General features: G+C 33.2%; 2 protein-coding genes across 10 annotated transcripts in view; one reads left to right on the top strand and one right to left on the bottom strand.

The window, feature by feature from the left end:
* The window catches only part of LOC100647887 (transcription factor AP-2-epsilon), a 198,533-nt gene extending 192,822 nt beyond the window's left edge, over positions 1-5,711 (top strand). For all 5 annotated transcript variants that reach the window (XM_048414478.1, XM_048414479.1, XM_012315183.3 and 2 more), the window contains 3 exons: positions 3,901-4,042; positions 4,194-4,365; positions 4,474-5,711. In XM_048414478.1, coding sequence (XP_048270435.1) covers positions 3,901-4,042; positions 4,194-4,365; positions 4,474-4,611 — 452 coding nt within the window. In that variant the 3' untranslated portion in view covers positions 4,612-5,711. The remainder of the gene's footprint in view (positions 1-3,900; positions 4,043-4,193; positions 4,366-4,473) is intronic.
* Positions 5,712-8,874: 3,163 nt separating this feature from the next.
* On the bottom strand, positions 8,875-17,460 carry LOC100647173 (KH domain-containing, RNA-binding, signal transduction-associated protein 2). 5 transcript variants are annotated; one of them, XR_007227739.1, is made up of 9 exons: positions 17,120-17,460; positions 16,244-16,365; positions 16,048-16,164; positions 15,589-15,901; positions 15,343-15,472; positions 15,155-15,274; positions 13,470-13,570; positions 10,270-10,379; positions 8,875-9,944 (listed from the first exon to the last, which is right to left on the bottom strand). XR_007227739.1 is itself a non-coding variant. In XM_020865689.2 (8 exons), exons 1-8 carry the CDS (start codon positions 17,322-17,324, stop codon positions 10,372-10,374), a joined length of 1,116 nt encoding a protein of 371 aa, XP_020721348.1. In that variant the 5' UTR covers positions 17,325-17,460; the 3' UTR covers positions 8,875-10,371. The 5 variants fall into 5 exon arrangements, 3 of the variants coding, with proteins under 3 accessions (XP_020721348.1, XP_020721347.1, XP_012170528.1); XR_007227740.1 differs by having other exon boundaries at positions 8,875-10,166; XM_020865689.2 differs by having other exon boundaries at positions 8,875-10,379.
* Positions 17,461-17,797: the final 337 nt, after the last annotated feature.

A 17,797-nucleotide genomic window follows, 5' to 3' on the forward strand; every position in this document is an offset into this window, starting at 1 on the left:
TCATACCGAGTAAACCTATGGATTTTACGAACGTCTGTGAAGTTGTACTATCGACACCTTTTACGGTTCTTTCACCTCATCTTTCTAAAGATTTAAAGCAAACTGTATTATAGGAAAAATATCGATTTATTAAAAATATTAATCAAAATATGTATCGACCGGACGTGGACTTGAAATACAAGAAGTGAACGCATTAGTCACATCGTTTGAAATACATGTAGGTAGATGATAGATATTACATATACATACCTATGATAGAAATAACGTTAAAATAAGCAAAGTGAGCTAACTCGTTTCCTATTACCTAATAGTAATAACCTTCGTTCAAGAAACACTTTTAATTGACAACCGCACCAATTATCAAGTTAAACCCGTACCTATTTCCAATACAGTTCATCTTCATAAATATATTTGAATTGTAATGTATTACAATTACAATTGTAATGTATTACACCTGGTATGTATACCAGGTGCTCAATTCGATTTTATAAAAATGGGATGAAAATTTCCTTAGGCAGATTACACACCAACTAGCGTTATTCCATTACTCGTTGCTAATTTACTACGGCGATTACCGAACTGCAAGCGAACAACGCGAACAACGAAACGGATAAGTCTTTTAATCGAATCTTGCAACCGCTTCGTAATGACCGCATCGATTTTTCGATCGAACATGGGGCGACAAGCACAGTAAAGTCATCAAGTAAAAAGGCTGATCGTTAATTCGCGAGTCACGTTGCTGATTCGTTCTCTCGTACTGCCACGTATATCAATCTGCAGCTCGCATCTGCAATCTTCGACCAATCTGTGGTCCTCATCTGCATTGCGCGGCCCGTTCGTCGCATTGAGTTGTCTCGCTGTACGTCTTTATCATAGATTATCGTTTCGATCGATTGCCTTCTTCTGAGGGATATTCGAGAGACAATTTCTCGATCGATAAAATTGTTAAGGGTCTGTGCAGTGACTATTACTAGCAACGGATATCATTTTCCTGAACCAGATAAGACGAGTATAGCTAATTTTTATTTTTGTACTATTAACACTATCTCCGTTGATCGAATTTTCATTGCAAATGATGCTGACGATATGCTAAAAATTAGTCTTCCTAAAATCTTGACTATACGCTTGCTGTAAAAAAATTTATGTATAGCATATGCGTTATATAAAATTAATTAACAACAGCATATTATCTTTATCCTGTTATTCTAAGAGGGTACACTTTGTTTCAGTGTGATAATACAGGCGACTCGTAACAACGATTGACGTAAAAAAAATGCTATCAACGAAAGGACAAGTCATAGAAAAGATTTTCGTAAGAACTCTATTGCCATGTTCCATAAAAAGAAACGATCTTAACATCTCCTAACAAATATCTCCGTGAACTAAGCCCGCGTGCACACGAGCATACGTAAAGCCGTGCATCTCTCGGCTATGAACGTGACAGAAATATCAATTCATTTAAAAGGAAATTAAAAAAAATTATGAAGCACGCAATGTGACGGGCTCGTATGCAAATCACTGGCTGTGTAACTGAGTCTCGTGTACGCTACTAAAAGCTAGTTAAAACGACCTGTTGCATTTTGTACGTGCATCGTGCAGACACTTGCGCGACTTGCGTTCACGATTAGATCGTCGATAGTCGGTGATGGCGACACGCGTTTAATTCTGGCCTCGCTCAAGACCGATCCTTCCCAGTTTATACGCATCTACAATGTTGTAAACCAACTTTTACACGGTGACTATCGACAATGTAGGAATATTTCATAGCTTTTATTAGCTATCCTCGCGAACAAATAAATATTATCAAGGGAAACTGTGAAATACGCTCGTAGAAGCACTAATACGAGTAAGCTATTCGATGCATCGTCTATTGTGCACGTTCGTTTGATAGGAAAAAGGCTGTAAATGATAGAGATGGAGTTCAGGGGGAGAAATTCTTTGGACATTTTCGACCTTTTATACACATGATTATACCGATTTAAAAAGTTTTATTAAAATCACGATGAAATCATCGACGCTGGGATACGATATAATGAAAGGAGAACAGACCGATAAATGGATCGAATATGCTTGTAATGTTAGATATATTACCCGAAAAAGTAGAAGAAAAACTCTAGAACCAATCTTTTTAAAGTTGACGAGCATGTTCACAATTCTAGATATGCTTCTTGAAAAAGTAGAAGAAAGTTTCTTTAAATCCTGCAACAATCGTTAGGCGTATAATTTTAAAAATTATGTTTAATCATGATTGAGATCATAAGGCAAAGTACATTATGAAGCATTATGTAAATTACTATCGGCTGTGAAACAGTTTTGTAATATTTTCGATTCGTTTGTTTCACGCAATTCGTGCTGTATCATTTCCAGCAGATATCGAAGTAGAAATATTATATTGCAACATTCTTACAACTACGTTGTGTACAGTGTAGCCACTGAACAATAATCGTATCTCGCGTACGCAGTTTATAGCTGCACCGTGTAGGAAACTAGTCTTGCGTATATCGTATAAAATTGTTCCATTAAACCAACTCCATTTATTCTCAATTAAAAAGAGTAAAAACTATGGATTACTTTTGACCTCGAAACAATCGACAGAAATCAATTTCGGTACTCGACGGAGCTACAAATCAGTTCCAATACTGGCTTAAAAATCCGACTAAAAATTGTCCCACTGGAAGGTTTCGTTAGAACGTAGTGAGAGGATGGTAGAAACGAAGATACACGAAGGTGCAATTATCAGGAGCGTTTTGCATATTTTTCACCCGCGTAAAAAGGAAGAAACGGTAGAACGAGTTTGCGAAATTGGATAATTCGTTAGCTGCAGGTGGCTCTCGAGCCTGTGTTCTCGATCGCGTAGTAGGCAAAATGCGGCAGGCCTGCGGGTGGTTTTCCTCGGTTGTCGATAATAGCGCCCAACGGGTCCGCTTCCATCTTTCACGAGACCCTGCTTGTAGGTACCTAATTACCTGCCATCATCGGAAGCAAGAGAGAAAGGGTGAGGGTCATAGAGAGACCGGAGAGTAAAAGAAATATAGTGAGTGGGAAATAACGAGAGTAAGAGAGAAATAGTGACGGATGAAGGGGATTGTTCTGAAAGGGGAGAAACGAACCACGTGCTTAAGAGAAAGTACGTATGCCGTTTCATTATCGTAAATTAGTTCGTTCCTCCTGTGTGGAACAATCCCGTAAGTGGCACGCGCGAAATAGCTATGTTCGGTTTGTTTTAAACCGAGGAATTTCAGATTTCTACCGTTGGCTTTCTAAAACGTCTCTGTATTCCTCTTGACTTTGGGCTAAGATGATAGGAGAATTAGACTTATCGGCGATTGGGCAGAATATATCTCGCTTTGTATAGTGTAATTCCAGGAAAGATGAACCTAATGTTTGAAGATGTTTCAATATACTGAATATAGTACTTGTCAATTTGTGTACTGCTATTATACTACTAGTACCATACTAGCTTATTTAGAACGTGTAATTATCATGATACAGTATCAGGGGTTATTTTATAACAATAGCAGCAAATATCTTCTCAGATTCAATATGAAGCTAGAAAGCAGCAGGGATGCATTGCGTGTTTGACAGATAATTAGAAAAATGTTTACTTGGTCCATGTTTCCTGGCCATTTACTTTATTATATACCTATAGTGGCATTATTCGTGAAATCTAGAGTGTTTGAAATAATTCGTAGAATCTAACACGTGGTTAAAATAAACGTTAGAATTGCGTAGTAAATTAGTTTTAATGAACGCAATTTGTAGATTCCGATAGGGAAGATTTTATCTTTAGCCCGTTAAGTCGTAAATGAATCGCAAAAAAATCATATATACCCATATGATGGGTTGCGTAATCGAAATTCCCATAACGAGGCGTTTTATATCTTATATTCTTTTTTACAGGAGAAGCCATTCACCTTGCCAGAGACTTCGGCTATGTCTGCGAAACCGAATTCCCTGCGAAACAAGTTGCCGAATACCTCAGTCGGCAGCATTGTGAACCACAAGATTCCTACAGGAGAAAAGAACTTCTTCATGCCACCAAGTAAGAATTTATCTCCACACGGCGCGCGAACAATGACGATAGATATCGAGATAATCAAGATTGCTCGAAATTCATCTGATCGAAGAGAAGAATAAAATCTCATGCGTAAGAACGTTTAGATTCGTTTAAAATTTGAAATTTATTTTTTCAGACAAATCACCAAAGAGCTGATGGATCTTCTCAATCAAGACAGATCGCCACTTTGTAATACACGGCCGCAACATATCCTCGACCCAAGCATACAGAGACACCTAACACATTTCTCTCTCATATCACACGGATTCGGAAGTCCTGCAATTGTAGCCGCTCTCACGGCAATACAGGTACGTCTTGAAATATTTAAATTATATAACTATTTTTTTAATATCTCTACGATTAACGATTTCGAGTATCAGTTCGTTCATTTAGCTAATCGAAATTATCGATTACAGAAGTTCCTAAGCGAGTCCCTGAATCACCTTGAGAAGATGTACCCAGGCAACGGGAGCGGCGTGACAAGTAGTCAGCAATCGAACCTCGACACGAATAAGAGCAAGGACGGCACGTTGATGAACGACATGAAGAAGTGACGCCCAGAGGACCCGCCTACCTCGAATGTGGTCACTTCAATCAGGCACTCCTGGCCGTACAACTGAGTTTTCGCGAGTTTTGCTAATCGCGAACAGCTTCTGGTGGACCACTGAAACGACACGTATGTCCGCGCAGCCACGAGCTCCATTGTATAATCAAGAAAAAAAAAGAAAAGAGAGAAAAATAAACATGAAGAGAAACGAAAAGAATGGACGAGAAAGGAGGCCTACTCGAAGAAATATTGGCGCTACACGTGCGGATATCCGTGTTCGCCGAGGTTGGCTGGTCGAAAGTGTACTAGATAAATGAATGACGAAACGTCACAAGAAATGTGCAATCGTGAACCTCAGACAGGGTTCATCGAAGATCTGGTCGAGTCGAAATGACCAGCAATGAGATATAAACAAGATACTATACTTCATTTATCCTTGGTTTAACGGAAAGAACATAGTCGGCGTACTTGTATATCGTTTCGAAGAAACATCAAGGATCTTTGATTCGCGGATCGATCCGCGATTACGTTCGTTACAACAAGGATCTGCTCGAGTAAAATATAGGAATTGTAATGAAATGTAATTACCGTTTATTCTTTCACTGCCTGCTCAGTCTTGAAACGCATCTGTGTCAAACGAGAAAGAACGTATCGATTGATTCGGCGGGATCCGCGATCGTCGTGATATAGAGTTGAAACTTTTATTACGTCTTCCCCGTTTATTTTCATAAGTTCTCTCTCGTGTGCGATCGCACACCAAACGGTTCGAAGATATTTATACGCATTACGATTACTTGTGATAGCTTTAGTGATAGTTGAAACGTTTGTGCAATCGTTACGACTTAATTCTCGCTCAGATCTTTACACATTTCGCATTTTATCGATAGAATACAATCTAATGGAATGATTAAAAGTTCCAAATAAAACAAAATATAATGTGAAATGTACAGATTCAGATGATGGCTAGAAATTCATTTTCAATACCAGATAAAAAAATTTATTTAAAGAAGACAAATCTATTTAAAAAAAAAAAATACACAAAAATATATCCGGACTAATTGAATTTGGATGTCTACGCCTGCGTCCATTACGCGAATCCATCGATACGGCGAATCGATCGATAATCAAAAACACACACAGAGATACGACAAAAAAAGAAAGAAGCGCAGTTCACAGCAACATTTTATTTCTCTCCGTATAATTTTTGGGTCGACTATTTATATTGCTCAAGCATAACTATTCTTTGCTCATTACCGAGCGCCCGACATACGCGCAGTATCGATCATGACGCTGTTACGTAAGCATTAATATTGTCAGCGTAGTGATATATCGCTCTCTATACCGCGTACAAATTACAATTTTATGTCTGCGACTGTAAATCCACTTGCAAACATTTTATGGACCACCTTTATATCGACTGACTGAGTCTACCGCATAGAACAACTCAACTTCTTTTGTATCTAAACATGCTATATGCAAAAGCTACTGCATATTCATGGTCCTTACAAGTTTTCTTATAAACGTACATTCACCTTATTATTCGGGCGTCCTTTATGGGATTTCTTATCGCTCAAGTTCTTCGTTTATCATAAAAGAAACCAATTTATCGTACAATTATTGTACTACATTCCACAAATGTAGTACAAAAAGAAATATATATATATTTAACTCTGAAATTAAAATTATGGACTCAGCCACGAAGTTTTTTGACGTTATCGTCTACTTTTCATCTCTTGTCCTGGTCCTCTCGTTAGAATCTCGACGACAATTTTCCACGAGAATATGAAAAGGTATGATCTGGATTATTTCATGCGAGACTAGACAAAGATGTTACAACGAGCGAACAAGGAGAAGATGAAAATTCACGCGGTGAGAACATGCAACAGCCGTCTGAGGCTAAAAAAGTATTAATTTAAAGTCGTTATCTATTGTTTTAGAAATTGCTTTTGTTTACATCAAAATATGGACACGACAATGGCTGAATCATCGTTCGCTGCAGTTGCATGTTTATCACGGTGATCGCCGATTGTTATTCGCATTCAAGACGATAATACTGTTTTCGAACGATTTCAATAGTCAATTAGGGGTTTATGATACGAGATAGTTTTTTATTGAACGCGTATTAAGAGCTACTTTTATTGCACACTCGAACTTTTAATCGAGATCCATTCTAATTCATCCACGTAAGGTTTTCTTCTTAAATAGCTAGTTGGAGGTATACCGTGCGAATTTCGCTCTCCAAGTATTTCTATTAATAATTCGATCAGCTATACATAATTTCACACGAAAACCCTTTTATGATCTCTTAACACGATGATCCCTATTTAACGTTGCAATTTTCGATGCTTCGTTATTGCGCTCGATCGATCCACTTCGCGTACTTGCCACGTAATAACACGTAACTTTCATAGATTTGTAGCATAAATCTCCATCAATCTCTGTAATTGATACGACGGATAGATCGAATAAACGAGTAACATATATAACGTATATACTTTCAAAAAAATTGTTAAACGACGTCGAACAATTTACATTCGTTCGACGATTGGGGTATACATTTCAATCGGTTGTTTGTTTCGAACTTGTACGTATTTAGAAAAATTGATGCTGTGAAACCGAATTTAGCGATTTCCAGTAGCGAGTGTATCAATCATCGGTAATTCGACTACATATTTTGCTCCTTGTTACAACTGCTCTACGAATTTCGTTTAGGAAACACGAAACAAAGCTTGGGCGTGTGCGATCGTCGGTGGCGAAAAATTTAAGAAAAAGAAGAACAAAAAGTCTAAGGATCATTTCCGAGGATCATTTTCATCGTGCCAATGCGAAAGTTGCCATTTGAGATGTGCCAATTAACGATATCGAGTTTAGAAACGTAAGAACCAGCGACTAGAAGTGAGCAGCCGAAGATACCAAGATCGAACGAATGCCGGAAGATCACCGTTTAAATTTCTACGAAACGCATTTCGAACTCTCGTTTCGTAGAAGTTACAAATGAAAGGATCGTAGTAAAGGAACGATCTCGATTGTTGATATAATGATATCGAAAGTATTGGGAAAGTTTCGTGCAAGAAGGGAAAGAAATCGGGCAAGCAAACGCGGAGTAGAAGCACGAGAGATTGCGTTGAAGTACAATACCAGGTGAACCTGAGACATATCTAACTTTGTAATTAAATCCTAAGCGTATGTAAATGTAAGATTAAGAAACCTGATCGAATGTCTCGCGTTCCGGGATAATATGTACAGAGTATTTGAATCTTTCTTGTGATATAATCATAATATTACTAAGACATAAACGGATAACGCAAAGCAAAAACGAAAGGCGAAAAAAAAAGAACACGTAAAATTACTATTATCATTCCATGTTTTTTCATAGAGGTGAAGTACTAGCGTGATCGTGGAGGGCATCAAATATCTCTCCGTTTTTTCGTTTACTGAAAAGACACAACCTTCGAAGTTTACTCAAAGTAACTCACACTAATCCCGATTAATATATCGGATTTTTATTGCGTCGACAAATTTTATGTCCAATGATATATATGTAATTTTCTCCTCTTGCGATGTTGCGCGCGCTTCGATCGCAGTTTTCTTCAGTCAAAAATTGAGGAAGAAAGAAAAGAGGTAACGAAAAATAGGAAAAGAACTTTCCTCCAGCTTTAAGACCAACGCCGTGAGTTTAGTTAGATCATGAGAATGAAAGAAAAACAGATAAAAATCCTAGAACTCTTATTTTCATTCACGATTACTAGGCGACTCGTTAGACTTAAGGTCCCGTAAATTAATACTTATTTATAATCCTTAGAACGGCCGTAGAAAGACGTTTTTCTACCAGAATTTCTGTGCCAACTGCAAAGAATGTTGTAGATCATTTCTGTTCCAAGTTGAAGCATCATTCTAATCTTGTAAGATACTCAGATATATCTTTATTAATTGAATTTCGTAGTATATTATATTCTGATATTGATTTTACAGTTCATTTTTGTATATTGGTGTGTGATAAATAAATAAGAATATTGTTTCTAAGCAACTTACACACTCATGTTCAGTATGATCCTATTTAATCGTTTTAGGTGGGTTTTAACGACTGAATACTTTGAGTTCAACTTTCGGACTAATGAATTTTTAAGTGAAATTTTATATAACGAGATTATAAAAATTATTTAAATAATGAAAGTTTATCGAAGCGTCATAATGTTAATGATCGTTGAGTTCAAAGTATCGAATATGTACTTATGTAGCAAGAATGTAAAACATGAAAAGTGTTCAAAAGTTTTCGTTTTGTAGTAATTTATTTCAAAGAAATTTAACATTAACATAAAAATATAAAGTTATAAATATACAATATGTTTTACATTATGTATACAATTTCATATATACGTACCTATTACTGTTGAAGAGATGGCGCGCGTCAAACAGTGCGAGATAAATTGCGTTATTTTTACGTAGGCAGTCGTTTTAATACTAGTTACAAAATAACACTTCATCTCAACTTAGTTTCTACACTTCTAAACCACTCTTAAATATTGATCAAAAACGTTTGCACAGAAAAAAGGACAAATACTTCAATTATTCAATACTTCAATTTATACGCACCGCGTTTACAGACGCCATTTTGGTAAGAAACTGCAATAGCGCCACCTGCTGAAGAAGATTATAATTTCTGTCTAGCAGGCGCATTATTTAAATATAAATTAAGAAAATAACATTTATTATTTTTACGACTCTTACAAAATAAAAATTAAATATTCACTGGATCTTTACACTCGATCTATTTATTTTCGATTCAATCTTTTTATTTTAAGTATCGGATGCACATGTCCACATAATATACATTTATACTAAATATAAAATCGTAAAGTTAGATTTATATTCCTAAAATATAGAAATAAATTTAACAATGTTTTACCTTATGTTATATCCTTTACCTTAAAGCTTGACCGGTTCAAAAATGACTTATATTAAGTTAATTAAATATTACCTTATAGATTTTAAATCAGATGTGTAAAAGAACAAGAGATCATATTTATTGACACTAATTAGATCTAATCGAATTGGAAGATCTAATAAAATTGCTACAAGCATTTCGCAAACTATTTTATATATCACTAATAATTTTGAATTCTACTTTCTAACGATCAATGACATCGCAAAAATACACCGAATAAATATATTTGTTTAAAATTTTGTCTACTGTGCTGAAAGGATTGATGTGGAATTTTAAAGATATTTAAAATACATATCTTAATTTTTACCATACCGGTCAGTGCTTAAGACGGAAATGTCATTATTTCTTCGATTGATGTAATCACAATGTTGTGCATGGTCTGTACACTCCATTGCCTGAAAGAAAGTCTTACTATCTCAGATTTTAGTATGGAATTAACAAAAGAAGCAAATCAAATTGAACATGCAGACTAAAAAATAAATTGATGCCTTAAGTATTAAGTTATTAAAAAACTTCATTTATTTCTCACTAAATGTTAGTTTTATTTCCATCAATAAAGAATAAAAAGTCGTCTAAGTATCTTGAGGTAACGTTATGCAAGCAAATAAAATCAGCAGCTATATTGTTTGTAAAAATAAAACTGGATTATACCTTTTACATTTTATAGGTATTTTTAAAATTAATTAGAATGTTATATTACAATAATAAAATTATACTCACGTGATTTCAAGGCACTTCAAAGTCCACTGAACAGAGAAATAGGATAGGATTAAAATATTTCAATCCATGAAAACGTGTTCCCGCGCAACCTTCCGTATTCTTCTATACACCTGAGAGGGATACATGAAAATATATGTTAGAAGTAAATGTTTTAAGTACTTCATAATGAAACTTCAATCAGTTTAGACTAAAAATATGTATAACAATAGTATATAACAATAGTGACACTGCTATTTTGTATTTCTCATAAGTTTATTGCTAATAAAAGTTTAAATAATATGCAAGATAAATCCAGTTTAATACAAATTAAACACGTATTCGATTAGCATTTAGTGAATATAACAAATATTTTTTAATTTTTATTCTCGCTTATATTATCGTAATTGAAACATATATACTTAAATATTTAAGGAAAATTAAATTAGATTTATTATATCCTTTTGACAAAATTTCTTAACATTAATTAACATTTCGTGGTTGATTTAAAGTAAACATATTAAATGAAAATTACTAATATATTGATGAAGAGATTTTTTATGGATCTTTGAAGATATTTAATATTATGGGTTAAATCTGAAAACATTTCGTTATTTTCGTCCAAGTTATAATGCTATTGATTAATTAGTATTTTGATTTAAAGCTTCGAAATGTAGCTTATTATAATAGCGTTACATTTCTTATTTATTTCAGTTTAGGGGAATTATATATAGATATATGCATAGCAGAAATGATTAAATTCCGTTCAAAAACGGAAATATGTTTATAAGTTACGCACAAGTTTTTTTTATCTTTGTTTTTTTGTATCCTTATACTATATGATTACACAATTTTTTTCTTTCTATTCGTAATGTTGTGGCTACCGTATCTTTACAAGCTACACGATTTTTCACTTCGTATATTTGGTACGTGCTACTATACACGTATATTTTTGTTTAACATTTATTTATGTCATTTTAAGCTTCCAACACGTCATTTTAATTATTTTTTTTTCACGTAGATACTATACATATTAATATTAAATGAATTACTATATAATTACATAATTATATGTAACTTATGTAATATTAATTTATATACGATCATCTGCCACTGAACATCATTTACAATATTGTACTTTGTTCTATTTTAGACATATTACTATTTATTATAACGCACACGACCGTCTGAGCTATGTACTTTTCAACATTTAAAAAGCATCATATATTAAAACCAAAGAATAGATCCTATCTAAAAAATAAAAAGATTATATATATATATATATATATATGTATGTGTTTATATATATACAAACATATATATACATATATATAAATTAAAAACTAAAATCAGTTATTTACATGTCATGAACTTCATTATACATTATACCAATTAACAAAACAAAATAAGAAAAAAAACTTAAAAACTTGCATATAAAATGAAATTATATAAAAAGATACAAAATTTGACATCTCGAAAAATGTGACATAGCTCCGACATTTTCTTTTTTTTTTTTTTTTTTATCTAACAATTTTACGTGTCTCGTTCCACTGATCCTCTTGGTCCTCTAGCCTTCCACTCTGACGTGACATTTTTTTCAGGAGGGGAAAGGATTTGAAGGGAGGTATTTTTTCTCTCTTTCTCTATCTTTCAATGCTTTCATAGAAAACCAGACTGTCTACGGGCTGAATATTATGTACGATCGTTCGCGATAAAAAACGCAATCGAAGGAAACAGTTTGATTACAGTTTTCATTGTATTACGAATTTTAGTACTTATCCAGTAGCCATGAAAATTACATCTGAAAAGCATGTGAATGCTTTATATCACTACGACTGGAAAAAATTCTATTATATAGAAATAAAGAAAACAAGCAAATTATTCACGAACGTAAAAGTTTCTTCTTTGCGAAATTTTATTCCGAAGAAGAAATATATGAAACATAGTGATCATAGACGAAAGTTTTGTTAATACCATTTAGTAGAAAAATTCCTTTGGCAAACCCTCGACAAATCGATGAGAAGTGGCAGTTACGTTATACCCGTTTGGTTCTATCGTCGCAATACGATGAAATATTGTAATACCATCTGCATATCGTTTATCGTGTTAGTCCCTCAGAGTGCCTCCATTTTCATTTAAGAACGATCTCGATTACTAGGTTTTGGTATTGCCGGCATCGTAAGTTGCCGTGTGTTAGGAAGATTATACGTCAATGGTTTAGGACTATAAGAAACAATACAGTGAAAAAAGAAAGATCGTTGTTTCGCTTCAGAATCCAGGAATTGTTTGGACAAGATAAAATTAAGAAAATATTTGGATGATTCTTTTAATGGATTTTTACTTGGAAGGTCGTGAATACGGGGCGTTGCGGTAGCGCGAGCTTGAGCCCGATGTCGTTGTCGTCTTGTACGATTTCCATGCGCGGCTCGATGATTCCTCTGCGAATTTCATGGAGTGATTTATTTGCATTATTTTTATTAAATAAGGGCACCACGACGATGTATATGTGTATATGATATTAATCGAATAATTTCCTAACTATATACTACACGAAGCGAGAGCATTATGTTATTTTAAATGTTTTAAAAAGAAAATAGCTGCGAATGAGCTGATGAATAATTCAGTTAACATCACACATCGTTATGTGAAGGCATCCCGTGTTGTTAAGGATATGCTCTAATATTTAGGATATTATAGGAAAATCTTTAAGTTCGATTTTGAAAAAATATAGTTCGATTTTAAATAGTGGATGGAAATTATTTTCATTTTATATTGTTGAACTTTTTATTCGTGAATTATTTTTTGTGCGAGAAATATAGAATTTCTAAATTTTTGTATAAAACAACGAAACTTATTATTTTACTTAATTCTTATGGATTTTATCGTGAGTACGAAATTGTTATAATAAATCGTTCAAAAAATTACAAGAAACAATTATTAATGTTTTTTAAACTTTTGGCCGTATTTATATTTCCATTTAAAATTTGTATATTATCAATTTTTTATTTAGCTCAATTCAAAATATTTATTTTTATGAATGATAAATCAGGAAAAATTTGTCTATGTATAATTTATATATTAAAATGTTTTAATCCCATTGCTATTATGTTAATTTCCAACATATCACACATGCGTGTATGTTTATGATAATTTCTGTACAATTACGTGTCATATTTTTATGCTAGAAAAAAGGTAGTAACAATGTAAAATAAGAAACATGTTACCTGGATATTCTGATGTTTCGTAGTAGTTATGCGAAGAGTGCGGGACAGCATCGTCTTCGTATTCGTACGTTGTGTACCTCGAGGAAGGATACATATCATCTCTAAATGATATATAAAAGTACAATACACATTAAGAACCTAAATCATTTCAACCTTGTTTGCATTTTACACATTCCAGAAAAAGATGTGGAACTTTAGAAGGACAATGAAAAAAAAAGATTGTGACAAATATTAGTTATCGTATTGTGGAAATGAGTAGAGCTTTAATGTGTGCGAAGAAACAAATTATTTTTCGATCGAATTATTTTTAAAAATCATTGTACTATAAAACATTTACAATATATTCTGAAAGAAAGTAGTGCTCTTGAAAATGCATTTTGCGTTATATCAATAAGTAAATTTAACCGTCAAAAAATGACTGTACCAATGTACTACTTAAAAGATGGATTAAATGGCAACAAAACTTCTTTCGACCAGGGTAACCTACTTTTTCCCACAAAATACGTTTGTTGCGTAGTAGCAATAAGAAAAGGATGACTTGGATTCCATAATTGAGCATACGTGACTTAACCCCTTCCCGTGCCATATAGCTCGACGAAACTCGGACCCAAGCGGTAGGCGTCAAAACGTGGTAAACAAACCAGACTGGTACTCAACAACAGTCACAATACGAGCCGAAATGTAAATACCTATAATATAGTCAGTTTTACGCGACACTGCTGTTGTGGAAGTAAACTCTAATCCTTTTTTCTTTTATAGATATTATAAATATATTACATTTTGTAATATATGACAGTTTCAAAATTATATTTCATGAATAAACGATACTTCAATAGAAATTCAAGCGTCTTCAAATATGATTCTATCCTAAGCAATGTAATAATACTACGCCTAAAAATAAATAGCATATTATAAACAAAAAATTCAATTATAAGAAATGTTCACCTTGAATCAATATCTAATAAGAAAATACTTAAAACTCTAAAAAACCTCCAATGGTATATTTCCTAAAACACTCTGGCAGATGTAAAGCTATCTGTTCACGAGCGTGGCTCGTGATATTCATGTTTGGCCCGACTATCTGTTCACGAGCCTGGCTCGTGATATTCATGTTTGGGCCAAAATCTTCATCACGGGTCAGACTCGTTAAGGCACGGGAAGGGGTTAATGTTATGATAGGTCAGTCATAATTACAAAAACATATGATTATGCAAGAACATTATAAATAACGAAATTGGAAATTATTATGGATTTCATCAAATTATATGATACAATGATATCTCGAGAACAAACAACCGCATATTAGTATAAAATAAAAGGTTCGTTGCTACGACTTCATGATTGCGATATATACATGACTGATTAGAAATATTATGCGTACGCCCGACTCTAGTAATTTTTTTATTTTAAATATTTAAATAAAATATTAAATTATTTTAATTATTTTGGTATTATACATATATACCTTTTATAAGCTGTTACGAAAAGCAGCATAACGTAACCATAATACTCGTTAATAAAACTTTATTATACTATATTTAATGCTTGAAATATTTACCTCATTGATTTATGTCAAGTGAGACATTAAGGGATAGGATTAATAATGTAAATGTATAACATGAAAAATAGTTATAACGGATAAGAACATTTTCGATGAATTAACTGTTTGATAGAATTATACTTACCCTGATGTTGATGTATAATGTCGGTCTCCGTATCGGCTGCTACTGCCCGTTGATGTGTGATAATCGTAATCATGATGAGATCCGACACGATTACTTGGAGGTGGAGTAGCAGTCTCATAACTATATATTACATAATATTTATAACAATATTCACCTAATTACGGTAGTTAATTTAACTTAAAACTTACCCATAACTTTGATCCATTGCAACTCTTGCACGATCTAAGATAGAGAACACTTTGCTTTTTGCTGAAACAGGGCGTGAGATTGGTCCCCGGCTCGAAGGCGGTGGAAGTATCGCCGCTAAAATAGACGAAGCTCAAAAAACATATATTTTGAAATTAATTCGTTCACTCTAACATTGAAAGCAGAACATATGCAGAATTTTCTAACAGGACATTACTAAAAGATTGGTGATTGGAAAATATCACTACCTCGCGAAGACCGTGGCATCGTTGGTCTTGTGGTTGGTCTTAATATTCCTCCAGCACCTGGTACTCCTCTGACGGAGGGCCTTCTATCATCACCACTTGTTGGATCATCTGTCATACTCATTTCCATTTCGCGCATTTGCTCTTGGCGTATGTTGTCGTTGTTATCGGGAATAAGATATTTCCGAACTTCAGCCAACGCAAATGCAATACGAGCATATGCCTCCGCCGGAGGTGCAAGTGCTGTTATTTCTACATGGAGGTCGTCCGAAAGGTGTGCGTATTTTGGATCCAAAGACATACGACATTCTTCCTCCTATATTAAAGTAAGTTGACGAAGAATTTTATAGAGGGATAATAACTTCATATTAATAATAACTTCAAGCAAAAATAAATATATATGTAAACAAAAAACTAAGTCAAATGAAAATTCAAAATTCAGCATTTTTAATACAAAATTACTTTTTGACGATCTTTCATAGATCCTCTTCCTAGTACAGCCATTTTACACATAGTTTCTTCTTGTAAACGTTTCATAGAATTACCTTTTGGTCCCAGTAATTTTCCCACAAAATTGAACTGTACATAATTTCAAGATATAATTTCATTCGTATATTTATTTAAGTTAGGGATACTTATAACAAAGTATGATTACTACCTTTGGATGTTCCCGAACCGGTACCAGTACTTTAACTGACACTCGAATTGGTTTTTCGCGATAAATATCCACATATTTAAGATCTCTAACTGGTTTCCCAATAGCTTGAGTTTTTTGAATTTCTATAGAACAAAGCAATTATTTTTTATTCTATGATAATAATAAATACAGATTTAAAAATAAATGATAGTAAAAACGTATTTTTTATTCTTTGTTACTGTAATCAGAAATTTATTGATATGAGCACATATACAGCTATTAATATTCATTAATCTGAATTACAAATTAGACTGAAAAATACTAAAAATTGTAATAAGTTATAAAATATATATCAATTTATTTATATATTCATAAATTATTAGTACATCTTTCCTTAATAGATGTTTAAAGTTATATACTCATAATATACAGGTGTTAAAGAAATTAGTCTGTATACTAAAACAATATAAAAATACGTAAATGGTTTACAACATAGGTTTACATACATATTAATATTGATTCGTTAAACTAAATACGTTTGTATTTCCTGAAATTTATTTATTACGGAAAAGTTTGATATTTCCTTTTAATTATTGTTTATTGCATTAGCAAATGTAATATAATTTGTGCACAGAATTAGTAATATATTCGAAACAATGTTAGAAAAATTAAATAACAAAGTGCAAACTGTTTTTCGCTTACATGATAATCTAACCTTAAATATTTTATTCAGTTCGACTTTAAAGTAATAAAACCAACAAATCGTGTACAAACAGTTATGCTAGTAAATTACAAAAATAAATATACAAACTGCAAAAAAACAAACACGGCCATTAAAAATAATAAAGATGATTTAAAAACAATGACTACTGATGATAGAGCAATATTCACATTCACCTTGATCAATTAATCTGGTTGCATTAGGCCATTTTTGCGAATCCAATTCAACTTTTTCTTGCAAAAGCTCCCGGACATATTCCCCGGCTTTGTCAACCTGATGTTCCTTTTCATCACGTTCCTTTTCCGACGATGTTCTTACCTTCGAATCGGCATTTTCTTCCCTTTGATACTTGTATTCACCATTACTCGGCCGCTCACTCATGATTACCACCGTTTTATTAGATATCCACTTCAGAAGATATTGAATGAGAAAACAATAATTTCGTTAATGAAATAATTAGACGAAGTATAGGAGACCATTCACATACAACGCGTCTTTAGATCAGAGTAGCAATGGCTGAACGTTGACTCTCCCACTTCCAGATAACCTTAAGGCGTATATTCATATATTCATCAATAATCAGTAAATTTAATGAAAGAAGCGTATATTCTTACCGAAGATTCGATAATTTTACATTATATTTACATTAAAAAATGTTGCCAGAAATTTTATAATTATATCATTTGTTATGTAATCTATGGAGTAACTCAGTACATATATCTAGAAAAAGGTAGAAAAAAGATTCATTAGGTTAATAATGACTGATTTTATTATAGAAAGCTTGTTAACGAGCAAACAAGTATTTATCGACCCTTTATATATTAAATAAGGAAATGCTTAATGTTAATCAGATA

The sequence above is a fragment of the Bombus terrestris genome, chromosome 2 (assembly GCF_910591885.1).
Source record: "Bombus terrestris chromosome 2, iyBomTerr1.2, whole genome shotgun sequence".
In the NCBI taxonomy this organism is placed as follows: domain Eukaryota; kingdom Metazoa; phylum Arthropoda; class Insecta; order Hymenoptera; family Apidae; genus Bombus; species Bombus terrestris.

Bases quoted from the DNA above. Each gene is read 5' to 3' on its own strand.
- LOC100647173 (XM_012315138.3), bottom strand. From the start codon at position 17,324: ATGAGTGAGCGGCCGAGTAATGGTGAATACAAGTATCAAAGGGAAGAA. The intron at 13,571-15,154 runs GTAAGTATAATT...TATATCATTTAG, and splicing joins CATTATACATCAACATCAGG to AGATGATATGTATCCTTCCT. The intron at 12,684-13,469 runs GTAACATGTTTC...TGAAATTCGCAG, and splicing joins CGAAACATCAGAATATCCAG to AGGAATCATCGAGCCGCGCA.